Source organism: Cloeon dipterum, chromosome 1 (assembly GCF_949628265.1).
Source record: "Cloeon dipterum chromosome 1, ieCloDipt1.1, whole genome shotgun sequence".
Lineage (NCBI taxonomy): Eukaryota > Metazoa > Arthropoda > Insecta > Ephemeroptera > Baetidae > Cloeon > Cloeon dipterum.
The window spans coordinates 24,340,185-24,363,079 of NC_088786.1; the positions used below are offsets into that span (position 1 = coordinate 24,340,185).

Genomic DNA, 22,895 nt, shown 5'->3' on the forward strand with positions numbered 1-22,895 from the left:
GCAGGCAGAGGGCAGTTTCGGTTATTAATGTAGGTGCAAATGACCGACAACTCGACGATAAACAGCTAATCAAGATAAAGGCCCTCCTGCGGGATCATTATAATTTTATTGCAGTTTTATAGCAGCGTTGAAGATGTGCTCTCTGCGAAAAAAAATGGTCAAGAGCGACAAACGGCAGGAAAAGTCGCGCAGCGGACAGCAGCCTGGAGTGAGTTTTCTTTTATTTTTCAGCACTGCGTCGTGCATGCAGCTGAAAAGCAACAATGGAAGATCGTGTTGGGCGAAAAAAGTTTGGCAGTGAGCAAAGCAAAGGTCGGGTCCTCGGAAGGTGGTGCGCCGAGCCGTCGGCCAACTGGTGAGGCGGCGGCGGCGGCGGCGGCGGCGGTGGTGGGACGCGCTCCGTTTGAGAGGTTCGCCAGCTCGTGACGCGGCGCTGCTCAAGACAGCAGAGAGCAGCAGGATTCACACAAGTCGATCGCTGGTCCTCGTCCACTGCAGCATCCCTGCGCTGGATCGCGTCTCTCGCCAGGAGCTGGATGGTGGCTGACCCCGCAGGGCCGCACTGAAGCCCCACGATGACCCCTTCGAGAAGGTAGGCAGACACACGGCGCGGAAAAGAACCGAATTTTTCACGCTTCGTCCCGATCGGGGTGACAGTAAGCCGATGCTCACGACCACAACAAACGCTTTTCCAACGCCTATGGTCGATCGACTGCGGTCAGATCACTTACTGTTGCTCTTCAAACGTGTACTCCATTTTTGCAGACGGCTATTATGCATCTCGAATTAGTCACAGACGAGCGGCGACAGACAGATTTTCCGCCTTTCGAGGTTGCGAATAAAGTGCCGAATTTAGTGCCGCCACCAATGCAAATAAGAGAGTCGCGATTTAAATTCAAGTGGGGCCATCAATTAAAGCAAACGCTGCCAATCGGTCTGCGAATCTGACCATATAGGCGGCAAGTAGTTATGATAATTGCACGTGCGAATTAAGTGGTTGCCATTCGACGCCTTTTCCGAGAACGGCCGGACGCGCTTTGCAGAGGAGTTTAAAACGACAGCTACTTTGTGTGTGCAGCTTTTGCTCAAAAACGTTCACATACTCGGCTCCCGTTTGCAAAGTGCGCATCAGAAGCGACTCTTCCTTCTCGTTAAGTAACCCGTCCGCCTACCAAAACCAAAACCGAGGAAAAGACCGTCCGTTGACTCGAGCAAAAACGTAATCCGCGCCCGTCGCACGCACTCGTCTCACGAGACATTTTATTAAAATCACATTTTGCGCTCTTTGATCGCCAGGGGAGAGCAAGGCCGCCGTTTTACAGCGCATAATTATACATGCGCGTGGTGATACGCGAAAAGTCTTCTTTTTAACGGTAATCCACGTTGTAAAATAATAAAAAAAACTAAAAACAAACGCACACGCCATTGTAACTAAATTTATGGAGTTCAGACGTTTCCAGGCCTGCAAGAAAACGCATAATTTTGCAATTTAAATACATTCGTGCTTGGCACTCTTGATTCAAAGTCAATAGTTTTACTGAAAACCTCAGGAATTTCTTTTATTCTTTTAACTCGGTTCTCAATAGTCAGCATTCCAGATTCAATTTCAAGAATTTAAAACACACAATTTAATGTTGAATAAGAATTTTATTTGAAAATAATCTGTTTTTTGCATGTAAAGTATATGTTATATAAATGAAACGCTCATGTGAGTTGGTATCTCATCTCGGCTGATTCATTTGCGCAGACATAAAATTGGAACAGCGCACAATGGAAGTGGAATGTGCAAAAATGCGATCAGTAAACACTCGGCGTTACACACCCTCGGCCGGTGATGCCCAATTTTATTTTTGTTACGCGGCGAACACATGCTTTGTATCAACAGTGACGCAATTATTGTATATTTTGCTGGTTCCTGCCTCGAGATAGAAGCGAATTGTTATTTCAGCGCCATCGGAAAGCACGCCTGCCTGTACGCCGGTTCGCAGCCGCGCGGCAGCCTGACGAGAGTGAAGCAGATTTTTAGCTTCTGCCCAAAGAAGCGCTGCTCGTTCAAATTTTTTCCTCGTATAGTAATCAGATTTGACGGGTGAAAAAGGGCTTTTGCTGCGCGCCGCCTCATTATTCGCTGCGATTATTCACCAAGTTGACAGATTTTTAGGCGCAAGTTGAAATTTCTCGGCACGCAGACGCAGACTTTGGAAATTCGCAGTCGTGCAAATTTTAACGGCCACGCGAAAAGCGCGGAGCAGTAATATGATTTCATCCTGCTTGTCAGGTCTCAATAAATTTTCCGTCTCCACTGACCCGTGAAACAAAATCTGCGACCTTTTCCCGTCCGACCGCGTGCGCCGGCCGTGCGAGTAAAAAGCACTGATTAAACTGCTAGGAAATAATTTCGTCCAGGCTAACGTATTCATTTCCATTTTTATTGAATAAATCTGGCTAATTTATTGCGTAGAAACTGTGCTGGCATGAGAAACAACAATTATCTGCACTCAAAATCAGGGGATAAATCAATTAAAAAAAAAAAATCCAGAAAAACTTGATACCGCCCTTTTTGGAAGAGTGAAAGAAATTTATGTATAATTTCTTGGCCGGCTGCGAATTATTTATGCGCGGAGAAAAATGCTTTCAGCCGGTTAGTGTAAATGGATCAAATTAAACACACACACACACACACACACACACACACACACACACTCGCGGGCCAGACAACTTTTTGCCCGCCGCCGCTTAATAGATGGGCGCGATAATAAAATAGGTAAATATAGAGTGAAACTAAATATTATTATTCAATTTAGACGAGCGGCCACCGAGTAGTAAGTATCTTCTGAAAATGTTTGTGCTTGAGACGTGCGTTTCGTTTTTTCTTACGGTAATCGCGCCGTCATGTGCCTCTCGCCGGATTTTCTTCTTCACCAACCAAGTCTCATTATCTTCGTCCTTTCTATTATGTCAATTAGCAATCTCGAAGGGCTTTTAAAGCTCGGCTCGGTGTTTTTGATTGTTTGACAATACTTTTCCTCTAATCACCTCTTTTATTTCAATGTGTCAGATTTATAAACTTGAGCTGAGTCATCTAACTAGTATAAGAAAGAACTTCTAACAGTAGTGCATTCCGTGAGGGTGGAGGAATTTAAACTGCATTTAAAAAGAGCAGCTCTGTTTTTTCAATTGGTCGTTTCCAGAATCGTTGGTTCGGAATGCGGATGTGTCGTGTTTTCTTTTCAGCAGGGACTAAATGTCCAAAGGCACTCTCAGAGACCTTGACTTAAAATTTAAATGATTTCTCTGGCGGATATTTACAAAAACAAAAATAAAATGTGCTGAAGGTAATCGTTCAATTATTCCTGATCAATAATAATTGCTTTTTATTTTTTGTTAATTTGATCTGCACATCCTTTTAACATTAAATTATGAACGTTAAACATATAATGTAATTGCATTTTTATAGAACAAAATTTATTGAAAATAAAACCACAAGCCTCAGCTCTTGTTTTATTTTATGTATGTATACATTAAAGGAAAAGAAGTAATAAAGCGGAAAAGAACTATCAAACGATAACCTTGTTACTTGCTGCATGCGAGTCACAATCACGCTCATCTAAAAGCTGAGCTAAAAGTTGAGCTTTAAAATCCGTTTAAGATTGCTAATTGACGTAATAGAAAGGAAGAGGATAAACATGTTTTTTGCCTCTCTCAATTTGAGCTTCTTTCACCTGCCAACTAATTTCCGCCACCCCCTCAGTATGCTATTTTGGCTTGTTAGAGCGAACGAAAGTGAAGAGTGCCGATCACGAGTGGCTATTTGCATTTTTGATCGCCTCAGCATCCTGCAGCACTCATTACCGTCAATCCAGATCTGTGCGAAATTGCACGTCTCGCCCGCCGACTGACTGACTGGCTGACTTGACTGGTTGATCTCCCCGCAGCCGATTTTTGGAATGGCACGCTCTCTCATCATCAGAGAGCGGCGGCACAGCGGGAGTTTCTTTTGATGAAATGTGAACTCAATCTTCCAAGTCAGTCACCTAATACACAAGAAGTCTTTAGCTCAATGAGTCGCTATTAATTCCCCTCCGCTCACGGCGATTATTTTTGCTCCAACTCTTCCTCCGAAGAGAGCAAAAGAAGCAAACAATGTTGAGGAATTTATCGCGTCGTATCTGGCACACAGCGTTAAATTATGTTTTGATTAATAACAAGTAGGGCTGTGAATACATTAGTAATAGTAAACGTTTTATTTATCAAATCCTGTGTCCATATTGGGAAACTTGTAAATGCGCTCTCGGGAGACTGTTACAATCTTTGAGGAAGACAATATATGTATTCTAAGTGGTGTGGGATTCTTTGCTGCTTCATATATCACGGCTGGCAGTTGTCACAGCGAATTTCTGATTTGACATCTTTTATTCCGACCACAAAGCTCGCATTAATATCAATTGAATGAACATTGCTCTTAGTTACCAGACACGTCCGTGACCCTTCCTGCGCGTGACTTTGTTGCCTCTCGAGCTAATATTTCAGGATGATCGTTCACAATTTGAGAGGCTTTTCGCTTTTCACGTCAGCTCATCTTGTTTCCTAAGAAAACAATTTAGACAAAACTGATGAGAGCTCTTTGCATACAATTTTTTATTTTTAATTGCAGGCCTATATACTTCAGGTTATTTGATTAAAAGCTGTCGAATGTCTTTAAAAAGAGAAAACTATTTTTTCAAATATTTGACAAAAACTCCTTATGAAAATTGCTGAAAAATGAATAAACCTTAAAACTTTTAAAACATTGTGTGCAGTAATTAATACTTTTGATCATCTCCTCCTACTCCATGATCTGAATTATATTGAATGGAGTCAAACGTATCAACATTGATGCGTAATTTATGTTTTATTTGCAATTCGCGAGGACATTACAATCAATATCAACGAGCAGCTTGCGCGTGAGGTCAAGCCGATATTGACTGTGTGTGTAGCATAAACGACGCCATTATTAGTGATTAAGTGGCAGTGAAGCAAACGCCGGAGCCAAAGCAGACAAACGGCGTGCGAAGACCTCTGAGAACTCCCATACGGTGTCTGAGCAGACGTGTAAAAAAGCGGCTGACCGACCGCATGCACGAGGTATTCAGTGGCTCTCAGGCTGGAATTTTCAGTTTTCCTATCAAATATATATAAAATGAGTGAGGCCCCCCAGTGCGAGATAAAGATTACCAACATAAAAGCAGGGCCAGCCCCCATGCAAACCACTCCATGTCTCTTCTTGTTGCAAATAATATAATAGGCAGAGGCAAACTTGATGGCATTTTTATCTCTCTCTAGGTACTTTTTCTACTCTTGGTGCCAAACGAGCGTACATGTGAGACGGAGGAGAGAAGCGTACGCACAGTAACAGCGCTGATTGAAAAACTGGCTGTTTTCGCTTCGAATAACCAGATGCAAAATCATGTCAGCTGTCCGTAACTTCTCTCATTACTCGTGATCACTTTTCCGCTCAATTAACTTAAAAAACAGTTTCGGCGCTGACGAAATTTGACATGACCTAATATGCCGAGGAGCGAAATGAGTCATTGCAGCAACAAAGTGCGAAATGACAATTTAAATGACGGCGCCCATGTAATGTGATTTTCTTGGCGCCAAACTCTCTCTCTCTCTCTCTCTCTCTCTCTCTCTCTCTCTCTCTCTCTCTCTCTCTCTCTCTCTCTCTCTCCAGTTCTGAAACTGGAAGTTAAATAATCTTTTATCCTTTTTTGGCAAATCACACTGTGTGCGCCTCTCTACGGTCAGCTATCATGTCTCGGGCGCCAAAACGCGCCGCGCGTGTTATTTTCTCAGGCGGTACCCTGCCGAGAAGCGTTAAAATCCTCACTGATTAAAAATTTAGAAAGAGTTAATTAATCAATAGTTGCGCGTGGAAAAGCACGTATAGCGCGGCGTGTGTTTGTGTGAATTATTTTGCGTTTCTCTCTAATTTATTATGCCAAAAGTTAAGGTAATTTGTTAAAAGTGCGTCATTTGCAGGTGAAGTGATTTATTCGCCTCTTTTAAATACTCCGCTTTCGTGCACGCGGTGTCAATTATGCCCAACTTGCAAATTGCTTTCACGGCGCATCATTCTTTTGCTGATACCATCGACTTTGTACATTAACTAAAGCATTCAAGGGCTTCGGCAATCAAATCCACACCAGCAGAGTTGTAAAATTATTATCGAGCTCAAAGTCAATGGCCAATCTCGTTTGAAATAAAATACACACGCGAGCTCAATAACCACAAAATAAAATCAAACACGCACAAAAACTGCCATGCGTCGAGTCTTCTTCGCCCTTCGTGTGTCAAAAGAATCATTCCAGCGCGTAAATCCAATATCTTATCCCGTATTACTTGAAAAATGCTATCGAATGACGCGTGTGGCTGCATACACAACACACATATCGCCTAGTAATATCCCAGGACGCATCCTCCACATCTCGGCTGGTTGGGTGGACCACATACCTCGATTGAGATGCATAACGAAGATTTCAAATTAAAAAAGCATCACTTCACATCAGGAATTTCCACAAAATCTGTCCACAAGTCTTAGGAATTACACAGTCTAATCCTGAATTAGGTAACAGAAATCAGTCAAAGCTCGAGGCGTGAGGGAAACAGGTTGGTGCCATTTGAAAAGGTCGTGATCCCAGTTTGAATCGTGAGTGGCCCGTTTCATCTTTTTAATGAGATCTGTGCGCTACTCCCCATGCCCACGCACTTCACGCCTGTTGCATTTTAATTAATTAGCTAATTGCACGACACAAACGTCTCTTCCCCATCGAGCCGATTTCTTCGTGCTCTGCTAATATATTCGACTGAAGGAGCTGTTCCGACATGCCTCCTCGTTAATTAATAGCAGAGCGTTAAATTTATTCCGACTAATTTCGCTTCTCGCGCAAGCCATCGGACCCCGCTGTCTGTTTAGATATTTGGCAGATAAATTTTAATGCTGCTCCAGACTAGATGTTTGAGCCTTTCGTAGAGGCGCACATATAAAATGCTGTTTTACAAGCGCCGCAATGATTGTACATTTTCAACAAGCCCGTGTACAGTACCGTTCAAGCGAATAATTAATTTATGCCCGTAGTTGGGAGCCGCGCGAAAAGAATAGCCCTTCAAGAGGCATTTCCTTATCATTCACGAATATCTAATGGGCGCGGGAAATTAGTGAAATTGGAGAAGAACAAGTTTGACATAATTTGTTAACGTATCGGCTGACCGAATCTCCGGCTGCGAGAATTCCTCGTGTCCATCCTTAAAGGAATTAAAAATCTTCCTGCTCGACTCTCGTGCAGTCAGTTGAGGCCGAAAATCACAGTCAAATTTAGCCGAAACAGTGTCTTGTATGCGCCCTCGATTGAAGCGGCGCGCGGTAACCTAATCTGCTGCAGTGTCTGCAAATAAAAGAGGGAGAAGACAAGGAAGCTCGTGTAATTATCGAGAATTTTTCGGCAATTTTCGCGTATACGTATATATATCCATTTCTCACGTCAGGTGGACACGAATATAAATACAGGTTTTAAACCCGTTCCAAAATGAGACAAAAAACCGAAAGCGCGGCGGACGCGATTTGCGCTACTACCCGCAGATCGCTACGCTAATGAATTGTTTTGAAAATCACATTCATTAACTTCCAAACAAACATGCGAGGGCCAGACATACAAGGAGTGGCTCAATGTGTCAAAAGGGTCGTGTAAATTAGTCTTAACCGTTCGTTAAAGGAGGAAAAACGCATACGAGGTAAAGGGCAGATCCAGCGCCCGACGAGCAGCACAATCTTAGCCGCGAGAAACAAGCAACTGAATTTTCGGAGCTCGTGTTTTCACCTCCTCAAAGCATTGTTGAGCCGTTCGGCGCTCCAAAAGTTTGTGTTTATAGAAACGACGCCAAAGAGGTGACGCAGGGGTCAATAAAATCTCAAATTTCTTTCCACCGGCGCGTTATACTACATATTGTCCGATGCCAGCCGAAAAAGAATAAAAAAATCAAGCTTTGTTGCGCGCCAGGCCATAAAAATTTGCTGGCGAATAAATTCGACGCGACTTCCTGCATGACATAAGAAATGCTGCGTGAAATGACATCACACGTCTGCTCAGGTCTGATGATGAATCGCGCGCGCGAGACGTATCTCGCTACTTTTTGCAGCAATAACGCTTGGCACCGACCTTTGCCTCATTGCTGTGTGTCTCTCTCGATTGAATTAATTAAGCGCGATCTTCGTATGCAAATTTCTCTTCTTCCCAGCGGCAGCGGCAGCAGCACTGTCTCTGCGTTCTCCATCATCATCTTGATAGCATGAAGAATGGTAATCCAATTACAATGCTCCACCCACTGAACAAAGATTGATTACAACTATAAAAATACCAGCCAGCCGCGCGCACACACAAAAACACGCGGGTTTCGCATGGGTAAATGCGATGTACCAGATAAAATTATGTCTGCCCGTTCTTTATTTGAAACGTCTGGCTGGCATTAAGTGCAATGTGAGGTACACACAACAGTGTCAGCGTACAGCTGGAGTGGCTCATGCACATTTATCTTAATTGTTGCTGCCGCGCGCGTTAGCTTTTGTCCTCTTGAATGAGGTAGGTGGACTGGCGCCCCCACGAGAATAAGTCGAGACCCTGCCTGCGGACACGAACATATTTATTGGCGAATTAAAAACACAACACACACTAGCAAGATTTTTGGCATTCCTTCGCGCATGTTCAACGTCACCCTCGCGGGAATTGCCTAGTTAGAGTTTTACTTATTGACTGTTAGATCTCAAGCGGAAAATCACAGGTATTAGTTTGATCACTAGCTTTCATTCCCAACAAAACGAGCCATCATACACTGCGGGGAATTTTTCACACAAAGTGGCACCAGGTATACTTCCGTGTTCAACGAGAAAACTACTTAGAATAAATTCTGGGCGTTTGATCTGCTTTGGTGGAATTACAGCACCATCAATAACACACATAAAGCTGCCGGACAAGTTGGCTAAAATTTAAATTTGTCTTTCTCCGTATTTACAATAAGCTTTTCAGTAGATAATACCTCCAGTTTAGGCGCATAAAGCCCTCACCTCGGCACTGAAATCACGAATTTGGCACGGTGATAATTCTGCATTATGGGATAATTTCGAAGCACAGCAGAATATTTCAGGCTCAATAAATCTGCGGCTCTCGCGCGGCCGACAGCTAAAAGCTCGCGCGTCGCACAAAATGCTGTCGGGTGCTAAATGACGTGCTTTGTGTCTCAGCACACAATAATAACACACGCAAATTAAAATATTTCTATACAGTCATGGGGCTCGTAGTTGCCTTTTACGGAAGAGCAGCGATGCTATCAATCGCGTCCATTGTTCGCCCTGATTTATTCGCTCTCATGCTGCTGATGATTATTTTCGATCTCTGCCCTTTATTTTCAACCAGAGTGTTTTCATGCAGCCATGGATGTTGCTCCTGACAAATTGTTTCTTTCAAAAAGCAGTCGCAAAGCCAAGAGCTCGCTTTTATCGCCCGCTCATCTAGCCATTTTTTGTCCTCTAGTTTTATCATCCTTGCTCTTCTTCACGCAGTTTCGCGCGTGTCTTTGATGTTTGAAAACGAAGCTGACAGATCAAGGAAATGCCTTTAGATGTTTTCATTTGAACAACTTTTTCTTGTAATTTCTGTGCTGTTATACTTTCTTGAATTAAGTAAAGTTAGATATTAACCAAAAATAAATATGTAATGAGTTTATTTTGTTCTCAGGAAAAATCTTTCAGTTAAGAACAATGGGAAATATGTAATTTATTTTTATTTGAGTTAATTTTTGTCTAAAAATTTTTATTACTATTAAAGCAGTTTTAATCTGAGCTGTTCTGACCAGGAATTGGTTTACAAAGTTAACTCTTTTCATATATTCAGACTTCAACAAATTAATTAAGTCAGGTCAAGAGTGTTAGCAACACATTGTTATTATGATAATGACAGGTCTAAAGACGGCTGCCTTTGGCAGTCAGATCGTAATGATAATCACAAGCGGAGCTTTCAGGCTTATTTGTTTTCATTCTGAAGGTAGTAATTTCAGTTGATGCTTTTATTACTGTATTTACGTGTGATGCCTCAGCTCGCGGATGTAGATGGATTATTAATCCTTGCAAATCGTTTATTTATTGTTTAGTTGGTGTTTTTTGCAAATTAAAGATTAAGTCAGTGACACAGTTGAATTAAACCTTTTTGTTTATTTCCAAGTCTTGTGCAGAAACTATGTCAGAAAGTATATTGTTGGAATTAACGACAAAAATAATATGTATTTCAACAATTGCAACTGTGCTATTTTTGGCAAAATTTAAAGCAACATCATCTGTCCAATACTCTATAACTTCTAAATTCCTCTTTTGACCCACTAAAAATGATTAGCTTGATGCGATTTCTGCTGACAAAATTAATTTTTGGGAAAATCGTGGCCTTCTTCTTCAGACGCCTCACGAGGCGAGCCTCCAAGCGGACCAACCGAACTAACGCTTGTCACCCTGGTGCCAGGGATGTTTTCCCTACCTTTAACGCAGATGGATTTGCTGTTTTTGCAACGTTCCCCGAAATCGACACAGGCTCAGACTACGAAGACGACACGGAGCCCGGTTCGTTGCAGCAGAGCAGTGCAGGTCTAGCAATTGCTTTTTTCGCGCTGCTGACGCTGAATTTCTACTTCATCAACTTTGTCACTGAATGGCAGCTCATAGTTTGCACACCCTGCAAAATCGTCAGCAACATCTACAGGGCAGAAACCCCGAGAGAGGCTTTGAAATGCAACTGCAGTTATCTGATTGACATCTTTGGACAAAGTATGCTGACCTTCACGGCTCTCAGACTTTTTAGCGTCTTCGTTCTGGGACGCGTCAAGAAATGGTGGATTTTCGATTTGCTGGACGACGTGCGTGACTACATCGTCCCAAGGAAGGCTGATGAATATTACCAGAAACTTTGCTCTTACTCAGATTACGAACTTTATTTCAGATACTAAAATTAAAACAACAAACAAAAAGTACAGGTCTATAGAAATTTTAATTTGTTAAACACTATAAGACACTTTTAACATTCGGATGTAATCAATGCAAGTCTTTTAAAAGTTCAGCTCCATTCATTTCACGACTGCCCCGCAGCTGGTGATTTCGCATATAAGGGAGCATGGGGTCACGACCTTTTTAATAATAGCACCAGATTACCCGCCCATCTCACTTAAAAGTACGTGAACCAATTCAATTTGAGGCTCACGAATTAGATAATTTATCGACTCAATCTCGTCTGGAAGATTAATAGTGGTACAACTCCAGGAACTGCCGGTCGAGACTTGAGTATACAATTTATTTCATTTAACAGTTCGCAAACCGCAATTTCTCAACGCCAACATTGTAATTTTGACTGGACCAGTTTTCGTATCCACTATGATGTTCGCTCTTTTATTGGCAAAAAATCAATTTTTGCTCGCAAAAAAGCTTTTACGGCGAGTGCGGCTTTGTCTGTCACTTGTTAACACTCAAGTAGTGCAACATGTTTATTTTTAATTACCACCCCGCCAATTATAAATAATGCGTTACTTGCGCTTCGCGGTGTTTTTTCCTAATAAAAAGTGAGTTTATGAGTCGTAAAAGCGGCGCTATTAGTCGCGCGTGCAAGTGATGAGAGTTGCCCCTTGAATTATGAGACGGAGATGACATCAGCTTTTCTTTCGCCAAGCGGCCCGGCTGGCATTAACAAAATATATTTTTGACTCCACTCACACAGAAATTATTTATTCAGCAAGCTCCAACGCAAGAATTATTTTCAATTTGATCAATGGACCGTGAAAAGAGGCCGAGATTGCCAAACACAAAGGCTCGCGGCATGATGTGACGTGTGTCACTTTTGCATTATAATATGCTGTGTCTTTCCCTGTAGCTATTTTCACCTGCCAGTAGGCGGCGATGAGAAGCCGTGATAGGTATCTCCAATAAAGCGATATTTATAACTCAAATGATCAACATGATTGGAAATATGGTTATGAACGGCGTTAAGGAATGTACTGCAAGTGACAGAGATAGTAGAGGAGATTGAAAACTGTTTCAAGAAAATCTGGTTTGTAACTCTTTTGAAATTTCTTGGGTCAAACGAAGCGTGAATTATTCCCCTTGTTGATTTCTTAAAAACAGTTTGGATAATAATTATTAAATAAATGAACACATTTTTTAACACAGCAGAGTTATTAATTAGTGATTTATTTTTTCCAGGCTCGGAAGGGTGATGAACCCTGGTGTGGTCTTCCTCTTGGCGGCGGCACTGACATCCCCTTCAGTGGTCGTGGCGCGTAAGTTGTTGAAATTTGATGAGTTTTCAACACGTGGTGCTCACTTAATAAATGTGTGCATCGTCGGTGGTACAGCATCTCTTGAAAAAGCAAGAGTGCACCACAGCGCGCGCGTGACTTTTATCTAAACACCGCGCTGATTTATTAGCGGCCAATGAAGAGTAATACTACATTGTAATCCCGCAGTCGTCGTGAGTGATGAATTAATTTCATTTTCTCGCCACCGATGACTTCATAAGCTAAAAATACTGGCTCGTTCCGCGCTTAATGAACTGATCGCGCACGCAATCTCCTCTCCCCCGAATGTATTAACGACTTAAGAAGAAGTAAGAAATGGATTCGATGGCTAGACACGATGCAAATTACGCGGAAAATTGTGCTCAAGACAAGTGGGACGGCGCGACTACAGGGCAGGATTAGCATAATTCAAATCGGCCAGCCCATTTTCGCTAAAGACCGACTCATTTGCAAGCAAATGAAGCCATTAATAAAATTTCGTCGTCCGGCATTGTCAGCAAAAAACAGGCCGGCTGAATGAGTTGGGTCAGGTCAGGCTGGGTCAACGATGCCTCATTCATTCACAAGCCACACTTCTTGTTACATACGTTGATTTAGCAGATGTTGAGCGCGGCCGGGGTAGTGCGTTGTCACGGCACGCGATAATTACGTGGCCATCGAGCTGAAAATGCAGACCGTCGTCCGGCAAAACGAAACACACGCCCTGGATGTTTACACACTGATTACCGCACGCACGAGCAGCTTATTTGAATTTGAAATTCTCGTCGTCCCACACACTTAGTTTAGGCTAGTAGCGCAGTGGTGGTCCGCTCGGCCCTTATTGGAACGAGCGTCTCTCAATGACGTTGTTTTCCGCACTTAAGATCACTATCAGTAAATTGGATTTGGCCGTTTGCCGATTCTTGTTCTGTTTGTTTGCATACAAGCGCTATAAGACTTTGATGAGGCTTTGTTTCCGATTTGCAAATGAGCCGCGATTCGCTATCGTGAATTCATTTGATTCCGCAAAAACAGCCAGTTTAGTTTGTATGATTGATGATTGAGGATTAAGTTTTAAAAAAAGAGAAAAATTAAGTTGATTTTAATAAACTAAATTGCAATTGGTTTTACTTCAAATGATTGAAATATTTTAAATCAGGATGAAAATGAGGGGAATGAGGAATGGTTATCTCGCACGTTCTCTTTTATTGGAATGCAGTTTCAACGTTTTTACGCTCCTCGTTTTATGGAGCTATTTACACATTAGTTTCACAAAATTTCAATCGTTTCATCTTTTTTTAACCACATTAAAAAGTTACCGGGATAAATATGATTTTTATTTGCACACAGAGAGTGAGAACAATTACGTGGAGCTGAATGGACCCTGCGCCGGCTACAAGCCTGGAGAGGACGACCTGCAGGCCTTCGATTTCATTCGCAACTTTGCTCTGGATCTGCCGGAGACCCAGTACCCTGGCGTGACTCGCGTCAGGGGCTCCAACAGGATGCAGACTGCCTACAGACTCAATACCAACGCTGACCTCCAACTACCCACCAGGTCAGCTTGAAATGCATCCCACTTGAAACTACTTCTTTTTCATTCATAAAATTTAAACCACCTCTGTTGTGTTCGCTCGAGAATCATGCTTCAACCGTGTGTTTCAGGAGTGTGTTCCCTCTGGGCTTGCCCGAAGAATTCAGTTTTATTTCAACGTACAGAGCACGCAGACTTCCTGGCGATAGGTGGCACATCCTGCGGATGACCGACCTGCAAGACAGGCCCCAGTTCCTCATTACCGTGCACGGCCGAAACAAGACGTTAGAGTTTTCTATCGTCAACTACGAGGGCCGGTTGCAGACATTATACTTTAAAGATCCTCCCGTAAGATAAAGCCCATCAGCTTTGCTTGTTATTCTTTTCATTGCACCACATACATACTCATGAGTTCGTGCAATATAACCCTCAAATTTATTTTATTGGTTGCGAGGTTGTTTGTACGTACTCTGGTAAGATTATCTCGCTCTTTTACAGCGGGGACAGCCCTTTTTAAATCTTCATCTGCGTGTCAATTGTAACCAACGACATTACACACAATAAAAAATAATCCGAGAAGGGCCAGTGGGAGTGAACATGCAGGCTGAAAAATTTGCTCTTCTGATTTTGCAGATATTTGACAAGGAGTGGCACAAGATCCACTTCGGTGTGTTCAGGGACAGGGTCGAGCTGTACGTCGACTGCCAGCGGACGCAGGAGCACAGCCTGCAGCCGAGAGGACCCATCGACGCCAATGGCAAAATCGAAATCTCCAAGATGGCCAACGGCCGACGCACTGTTCCGGTAAGAAAAGCGACTCATTCATCATAAATGTGTATTTATGTTCCAGTCAGTCGCTCTCTCAAATGGACCATTATTTACGAGTGCGAGGCAGAATGTGTGTCTCAGCAGGGCAGTGAAATATCGAGCTGAGTGAAATACTTGACAATAAAACTTTGTCAAGACTTTCCGCTTCACTGTGCCTTGATATTTATTTTTTTGCAAACGTCTAGCCGGTTTTGTATCGCACCAGTCTTTTGAATCATTACGGGCCTCGCGTTTTCTGCCTGCCAGGCGATTTGCACTCGATCACTGCCCTCCAAGGCCAGGTCTGCGCTTGTAAATAAACAATGCATTAAAGTAAAATGCACCGATTTTTTGCACATAAATCATGAATGAGCAGACTGTGTTGTGCTCGTCGCGTCTAGAAATTGCAATAAATATCGCAGACGGTGTTTGTGTAAAGTGGAAGCGTACACGTTCTGAGAACCGAAGCATATGTGTGTGCGCTTTCCAAGGGAGGAGGAAGAGATATCGCCCGCGAGATATAATTCGCTTATTCATCTTGAGAGCGGCGACACGCAGCTTTTTACTTTAACAAAGTCACAAAGTAAACACGCACTAACTGAAAGCTGAAATATTTGTTTGCAGATTGATTTGCAGTGGATGGTGTTAAGTTGCGACCCGGAGAGACCACAGCGAGAGACGTGCGGCGAAATTCCTGTGAGCGTGTGTGCCATGCATTCTCGCGTTCGCGAAATAAAAAGAAAAAATGATTTAATCTTTTTGCCACCCACGCGCTTGAGCAGGAAAACAGACGCGAATATCTTTTCTCTCGTCGTTACTCAGCGATTGCTACTTAAAATTTTATCGTCTTTTATCGCACGCGGCCACTTCTCTTTTACACGATGCAGAAGATGAAAAGTTGGCACTCGTAAAAATAGCCAAGGATTTTTATGGTCTGCTGTTATTTTTGGTCAGTGGCTTTTCATTCGCTTCGCCCAGCGCGAAGCCAGTCATTTTGCTGTAATTGCAAACGAGTTTTGTTTTAAATTACGTCGGGTACGCTTGATTTTTTGAATTGCCGGTAACGGGTTGTGGCACGATATTTGGCGATTTATTCAAACAAGCTAAGAATTCTGGGATGAAATGACCATTCCTTGCTCGTTAGCGCAAGCCGAGTTGCACTTTTACGCGAGTCAACAGCTCTTGACCCTCGCGTGCAAAAGGCGCAACTCATCGTGCAGAAATAAATGGCTTGCTCGGCCGAGCGCAGTATAAGATTAATGTGCTTGCAGAATGCACCTAAAGCTGCCACGGGATCCTGCGAGCAGACCGTGTGTCCTCAAGGACCACCTGGACTAAACGGCACCAACGTAAGTAGAGCTATACACTGATTTTATCTGGCTCGATCCACGCAGCGCGATACAAACAAATAAATAAATGAGCTGGAAGCAGCAGTCGGTTTGTTTCTGCTTTTCTGTCAGCGGCAAACCAATGAGATATGTTGTTGTTATCAGTGCATAAATTGCGCGTTCGCCGGCCGCCACCGCGTGCTGTCTCTTTTTTTGCACCGGTCGCTGAATTAATTAATTGATTTTCAAGTGGCTAAGCGAGACTGGACCACACACACTAAGCATAAGCAGGTGGAGCCTCGCGAGTAAAGCCTCATTTTTTATGTTGTTTCCTCCGTATGCGGTAGCACACGTTTTTACAAATATTTACACGTCTAATATGCAGCTGACAAATTTTAGGGCACCAAAGGCATATCTGGTGATTTTGGAGATCCAGTAGGTTTTCAAAATTTTAGTTTAGATCAAGTTTCTTTCACTCCGCTTGTGACTCTCTTAGATTTGTATCTCCATTTCCCAACTCTTGCACTTAATTTATTAGAGACACTTTCATTCTTGGTGCAAACTGTCTATGAGAATGTCCGCTAATTAGTGACGCACACTGTATTTCCTTATAGAATTCTTAACCCGTTAATTTGCTATCTAGGGCAAAGATGGGCGACCTGGTTCACCTGGCCTACGAGGACCAATTGGGGTTCCGGGTTTCCCAGGGGACAAAGGAGAAAAGGGAGAAGCTGGAGTGCCAGTAAGCATTTTTGCATGCGTGATTAACACTCTTTGTGGCTGCTTGTTAACCTTATCCTACATATTTAAACTTGCCAAACCAATTCTTAATTGAATCACCCAGTACCCCTTTCTAAACGATTAATATTTATCGTTTTAAAATTTAAAATCAAACTACTTTCATGTGGAAATTCTGGATTGCGTGACATTAAGAAAAGCAAAGAAATTAAAAGTGAGAAAATTATATTTTTGGTTTAGCTAAGTTGATAAATTATTGGTAGCAGACAAAATTTATATCTTTCTAGTATTATGGTAGTTCTAGTTGAATTTGTTGATTTTTTCCGATAATTTTACTAATACTCATTGCATGCGCGATATCTAAACAACGCTGAAAACCTTTGCCTTTCAAGTTCACTTTCTGTATGTTCCATCACTTTTTGGGGCGTAGCTGGCGAGCCTGGTGCTCAAGGACCACGAGGGATCCCAGGTTTGTTACAGAGTCAACAAAGGCTGGGCGCACGCAATAAATTAACTTTCAATTTATTGCAGGCTCCATTGGGCCCCAGGGCTTGGAAGGAAGAGCGGGTCAGAAAGGAGAAAGGGTAATTAGAACTTTTAATATGCGTAACGTTTGCTATAGGCCAACTCTACGTCTCGCAAAAAAAATCGCCACGGGCATTTGAAACGAAATTTTCCTAAAAAAAGTATTTTAGGGCGACACGGGTTTAAAAGGTGACTTTGGTGAAAAAGGCGAAAGAGGAACAGATGGCTTGCCTGGCAGAGATGCAGTTGCAATAGAGGGCGAACCTGTAGAAGGCCCCCCTGGACCTCAGGTACAAGAGGTTCACTAATATGCTTTTGCTCTTAAAAAATTATAAATTTTAGGGACTGCCTGGATTTAATGGAGAGAAAGGCGATAAAGGTGAAACAGGCTTTCGAGGCAGGGCTGGCACGAAAGGTGAAAAGGGAGACCAAGGTGATCAGGGCCCTCAGGTGAGTACGATCTTTTGGTTGATTTAATTAAATATTGAAGGCGAAAACGTCAGCTGTGTTAAAATTTATTTTGTATGCGCACAAGCAATAATTATGATTTCAGTTCAATGTTTCACGATGTCGATCGTAATTTTTAGGGTCTGACGGGGCCTGCAGGTCCACCGGGCACGCCGAGCTTTATCAGCAACAATGTTGACGCTGTGCCAGGCGAAAAAGGCTCTCAGGGAGAACGCGGAGAGCGAGGCGAAAGAGGGAGTAAAGGAGATAAAGGTAAGCTCTCCTTCCATTGAAAAGTTGCTCTTAATAAATCGCAACTATCGCTCCATATATATGGCACGCCGATGCGAGTGTGTGTTTGCTGCGTATGCAAAATTCGCAAAATATCAGGCACGCCTATGCGAAATATTTGGTCATGAATATCAATGAATTGTACTGTATGGTCGAACCACTCCTTTTGCAGCTATTATGGTGGACCGTGATCACCCTTTTACTTCCTATCAGCAGCACACCGGCCTACGCAATTCAATAAAATACATTTTATTGTTTTATAATCTTGATTTAAGTGCACTCGGATGAAAAATCAAACTAGCAATCGTAATAAATAATCACAGTCACGTCAGCGATTTTGAGCTCAAAGAATATAGGTGTTTTAATGTCTGAAACGAAAAATCTGTTTTTGTGTAGCTAGCAGTAAACTGGCCTATTTCTGGTAGATAAAAAACACATGACCTCCTGTTGACAAGCAACAAAAACATTCAAAGTGCAGCTGCATCTTATGCATTTGGATGTGCATATTTCAGATACGGCGCGTGACTAAAAAAATGTATTTTTAGGAGAGATAGGTGACGCAGGAATAGATGGCAAAGATGGATTACGAGGGCTGCCAGGAAAGGATGGGACGCCCGGATTTCCAGGAGAAAAAGGGGACAGAGGAGATCGGGGACTTATAGGCCCGCAAGGCCCATTCGGCCCAGGTGGCCCACCGGTAAGGTTTCATGCCTGCTTATACTTTTTATGCCAGAATAATGTGATTGTGTGGTACTATACAAACACAATAAATTAAAATGTCACAGTTGATGTCTTTAAAATGGTTTAAATTCACATCATTTACTGAGGGACTGTATAAATGGTTATGAATGCCTTGATTGGAGCGAAGTAATGATTTTTCTTTTTTATTTAAATAAGAATTTTTGATATCGTTATAATTTTTTTGATAATTTGGCAATAAAATTTTTGTAATGTGACAAATGTGAGAGTAAACAAGAATACCTAATGCAATGAAAGCGACTTAATACTGTTTTCCACAGGGAGTGGCTGGACCTATTGGACCAAAGGGTGATGAAGGTATTTTGATTCCGTATCCAAAATTATAGGAAAAAAACTAAATCAATTCCCTTGTGGTTATTAGGCAGAAAGGGTGAACCTGGACTGGATGGGAATCCAGGTGTGCCGGGAGCTGCTGCAGCTGAAGGTATATTTTTTAACTCAAAAATGATTGTGAATTTTGATCTTTTCTTTAAAGGGGATCCAGGAAAACCTGGTGATAAAGGTGACAAGGGTGAAAGAGGAGAGAAGGCCGACAAGGGCGAGAAGGGTGACTCAGGGTTGGCAGGACCTCCAGGACTCGTAGGTATGCCAGGTCGGGAAGGACCGCAGGGCGATGAAGGCAAAAGAGGCGAGCATGGGGAAAAAGGTGATCATGGACAAAAAGGTTCACAAGGAATTCAGGTAACATTTGTTTTAAGGTTCATCGCAAGATAAAAAAATATTGATTACAAATAGGGACCACCTGGCAAGCCGGGAACTCCAGGCACTTCAGGAAAGCCAGGTTCAAAGGGGGAAGAAGGTGAAATATTACTAAATTAATTAATGTCACTGTATTCAAATTTAAGTATTTTAGGTGACCGTGGAGAGCCAGGTCCTCCAGGACAGAGAGGCTTGCCTGGTTTACCAGTAAGTACTATGCACACATAACGCTAAATAAAGCCATTAGATTAATGCTTAGAAATCAAGGGCTCAAATAAATATAATTATAATCGGCCTTGTTGCCAGCCAGCTTTACGTGATCACTGAATCGCCTTGCAAAGAGCGTGAAACTGTGCCGCCGTACAACAGTTCAAAGCGTGTAGTATAACATTCAAGTAGAGAGTTCTTCGATTGTTTGAACTTTAGAAAAATTACAGTAAAAAATTGTAGAAGAACATTTTAATAAATTAAAAAAAAAAACTCATTTTCAAGGGAGCCTCAGGAGCTGTTGGTCAAATGGGTTTGCCAGGCCCACCCGGAAATCCTGGAATCCCAGGTTCTGTAGGACCAGCAGGACCTCCTGGCGAGGTGGTTACCGTGTCTAACAGCATTGTGGCAGAAAGCAATAGCCTGCAATCAATGATAGGTCCAAGAGGACCTCCTGGAGCTCCAGGATCGGTAAATAAGTTCGATTATTATTATTTTTTATTAAATGAAATAATTACTCAATCCTTGCAGCCTGGTGAACGTGGAGCAAATGGGGAAAGGGGCCCAGAAGGACAGCCAGGAATGCCAGGTAAATAAAAGGGATAAATCGAGGACAAATAATTGTTTCTATTTATTTTTATTTAGGACTCCCAGGGAAAGACGGCCCTCCAGGTTTACCGGGACCGCCTGGACAAAGAGGTCAACCTGGTTTGCATGGAGCTGTGGGACCACCTGGAAGAAGTTTTACTGAAGCAGAAGTCAGGGAATTGTGCATCAATGTGATAAGAGGTGAGAAATCATAATTGTTACTGCGCATTAATTTTCGGAAATTTGTAACCTAATCGAAAAAAGGACTGAAAAAAACGCTGCAAAACGTTTAAGGAAGAGCAGACGTCTTTAATGGCATATTATATGCCAAGTTCCTAATCAAATCTTTCAGATTACATAAGGGAGTATGCAGAGACGCTAACAGGCCCGCCTGGTCCACCAGGTCGAGGACGACCTGGGCGGATCGGTCCACCAGGTCTTCAAGGGTCTCCAGGTTTGAATTTCTCTGTCCTCGAAAGGCATGCAGAGCTTGGAGCTTTGTCACAGCGAAACTTTCCGCTTGTACACTGCAATTTCCCGGTCACGAACAGTCACATAATAAAAAATTGTTCTTGTGTACATGATTTAAATTGGAGAAGGGTTAATTCACATGATTAACATAGCACCAAACTTATGCGTGTCGCACAGAGAGGCTGGCGGAGTTTACTGAGGATATTCGAGGACCCCCTGGTCCACCTGGTATCGGTAGGATTGGAAGACCTGGCAGAGTGGGGGTCAAAGGGATTCCAGGTAGCTACCATTTTGAGCAGCACGGATCAGAGGGTTAATGGAATCAATAAATTCTGTGTCCAGCCTTCTCAAAAATGTAGATTGGAACGCAAGATTTTGGCTCTCTCCTGTACCTATCATACAATTCGTCCACACATTCTGCTTTTGTAATTAATTTTTATTATTTTGCTTGTGCATGCATGCCTTTAAAGCATTTTATGAAAATTTTGTTCTTCACCAACTATTCTAATTTTAATCGCATGACTTTTTGATTCCATTAATCAAGGTTTAGTGGACCATTTTTAAAATCTCTTATCATTTAGGTGATCCAGGCCCAGCTGGCTTGCCTGGTGAAAGAGGGTTCACAGGCCTTCCTGGAGCGCAAGGGCCAGTTGGCCCGTTCGGGCCTCAGGGTAATTCTTAAGCACAAAAATCCTACTCCACAAATAATGTTTTATCCACATGAACAGGTGAAAAGGGTGAGAAAGGTGAGAGGGGTCCTGAAGGAGTCGGAATAGAAGGCCCTCCAGGTCCTAGAGGGCACCCTGGAGAAACCGGACCGACGGGCGTTGGCTTGCCTGGCAGGGCAGGCGACAGAGGTGAACAAGGCAGACAAGGTAAGGCTTTACAAAATCTATTTTCCACTGGAGGAAATATCGTATATGTTTCAGGCTTACCTGGAGTAAGGGGTCCGCCAGGTCCTCAGGGCCCACCTGGATTTTGTGAATACTGCAACTATGCCAACAGCATCCAAGCCTCAAGACAAGACAGCAACTCCAAAGGACCGTAAATAGGCAATGACGCAAACTTAAATAATTCACATTTCACTGCCAAGAACTCTTTAGCTACAACAGAGTGACGGGGTGGGTGGAATTAAATTAATAAATTTGCTAGTCCAAAAGCTATGAAAGCAGGTCCTGAATTTTGTACTATGATGGAAGCATAATTATATATAAATTGTAATTGTTGAATAATGTATTTGTAATTTTGACAAAATAAGTAATTAAATTTAAAACGTTGGATGAAAACTTTTACTATACGTGCATGCAAGGACCAGAGTGCCATAACCAGTGACGAGATATTAAAAAATGAATTTAAAATTATGTGTAATAAAAGAACATGACAGTAAAATATAGATTAATAAAATCAATCAAAATGTCTCTTCGTACCATGAAGCTGTTTGATATTTTAACATTGATTCCCAGTTTTAAATGGCATTTATTTATTTTATTTGTGTGTTCAAAAGCTCCAGAGAGAGCATGTTATTATATAATATTATAGTGCATAGTTTTAGATTTCAAAAAATATAGATTTGATAATGAACACAGCAAATGTGAATACACAACATTAAAAAAATGATTAAATTGATGGTAGCGTTTCAACCTTTAATAAATTACAGCATCAAATGAATATATATGTTTTCTCATTAAGACCGTGTATATGATCAGAACAGATTACAAAAAAGGATAACCATTTTTTTATTTAACTCATTATATTATGTGTTATTTAATTTGATTTCCCTTAATGACAGTGGCAAGGAATTCTAAATCCTATTGTAACATACGATAATACGAGCGCCGCGACAAACATAGGCTCATAGTTCATACACGGAACACACGCGAGCTATTCTACTCGACCCACGCACGTGTATAATATGACAATTGTGTTTCAATAATAGCATTGTAGGTAAAGATTTAACCGATGATCTTTTAAAAAATTTTCAAATATATTTCAGTAGAGTTTTAAAAAGTTTAAATCAGTTTTTAAATTTACTATTGTGTTATGTTAAGAAGGAGAAAGGGAGTTGGCAGACCGAAGCAAATTTTCTATGCTCTTCCAATCGCGCGTTTTTATTCAAATACACAGAAAGCAACTTGATTCTATCCAAAATTATTCCAAACGTA

At 42.1% G+C, this 22,895-nt stretch overlaps 1 protein-coding gene across 2 annotated transcripts; it reads left to right on the plus strand.

The window, feature by feature from the left end:
- The first annotated feature begins 427 nt into the window (after positions 1–427).
- LOC135939651 (collagen alpha-3(IX) chain-like) lies at positions 428–22,159 on the plus strand. Of its 2 annotated transcripts, none has more exons than XM_065484150.1 (26): positions 428–592; positions 12,266–12,342; positions 13,690–13,897; positions 14,005–14,221; positions 14,507–14,677; positions 15,305–15,376; positions 15,952–16,029; positions 16,652–16,750; positions 17,170–17,215; positions 17,278–17,330; positions 17,442–17,561; positions 17,614–17,721; positions 17,859–17,991; positions 18,555–18,706; positions 19,029–19,065; positions 19,130–19,192; positions 19,244–19,449; positions 19,504–19,567; positions 19,622–19,674; positions 19,960–20,145; positions 20,206–20,263; positions 20,320–20,463; positions 20,911–21,012; positions 21,315–21,404; positions 21,462–21,608; positions 21,663–22,159. In XM_065484150.1, exons 1-26 carry the CDS (start codon positions 576–578, stop codon positions 21,779–21,781), a joined length of 2,820 nt encoding a protein of 939 aa, XP_065340222.1. In that variant the 5' UTR covers positions 428–575; the 3' UTR covers positions 21,782–22,159. The 2 variants fall into 2 exon arrangements, with proteins under 2 accessions (XP_065340222.1, XP_065340214.1); XM_065484142.1 differs by lacking the exon at positions 20,911–21,012 and adding an exon at positions 20,615–20,716 and having other exon boundaries at positions 429–592.
- Positions 22,160–22,895: the final 736 nt, after the last annotated feature.

What these genes read in the sequence shown, in the direction of transcription:
- LOC135939651 (XM_065484150.1), top strand. An exon ending in AGGACCACGAGGGATCCCAG is followed by an intron (nt 17,216 to 17,277) that starts GTTTGTTACAGA and finishes AATTTATTGCAG; the next exon opens with GCTCCATTGGGCCCCAGGGC. An exon ending in TCGGCCCAGGTGGCCCACCG is followed by an intron (nt 18,707 to 19,028) that starts GTAAGGTTTCAT and finishes TGTTTTCCACAG; the next exon opens with GGAGTGGCTGGACCTATTGG.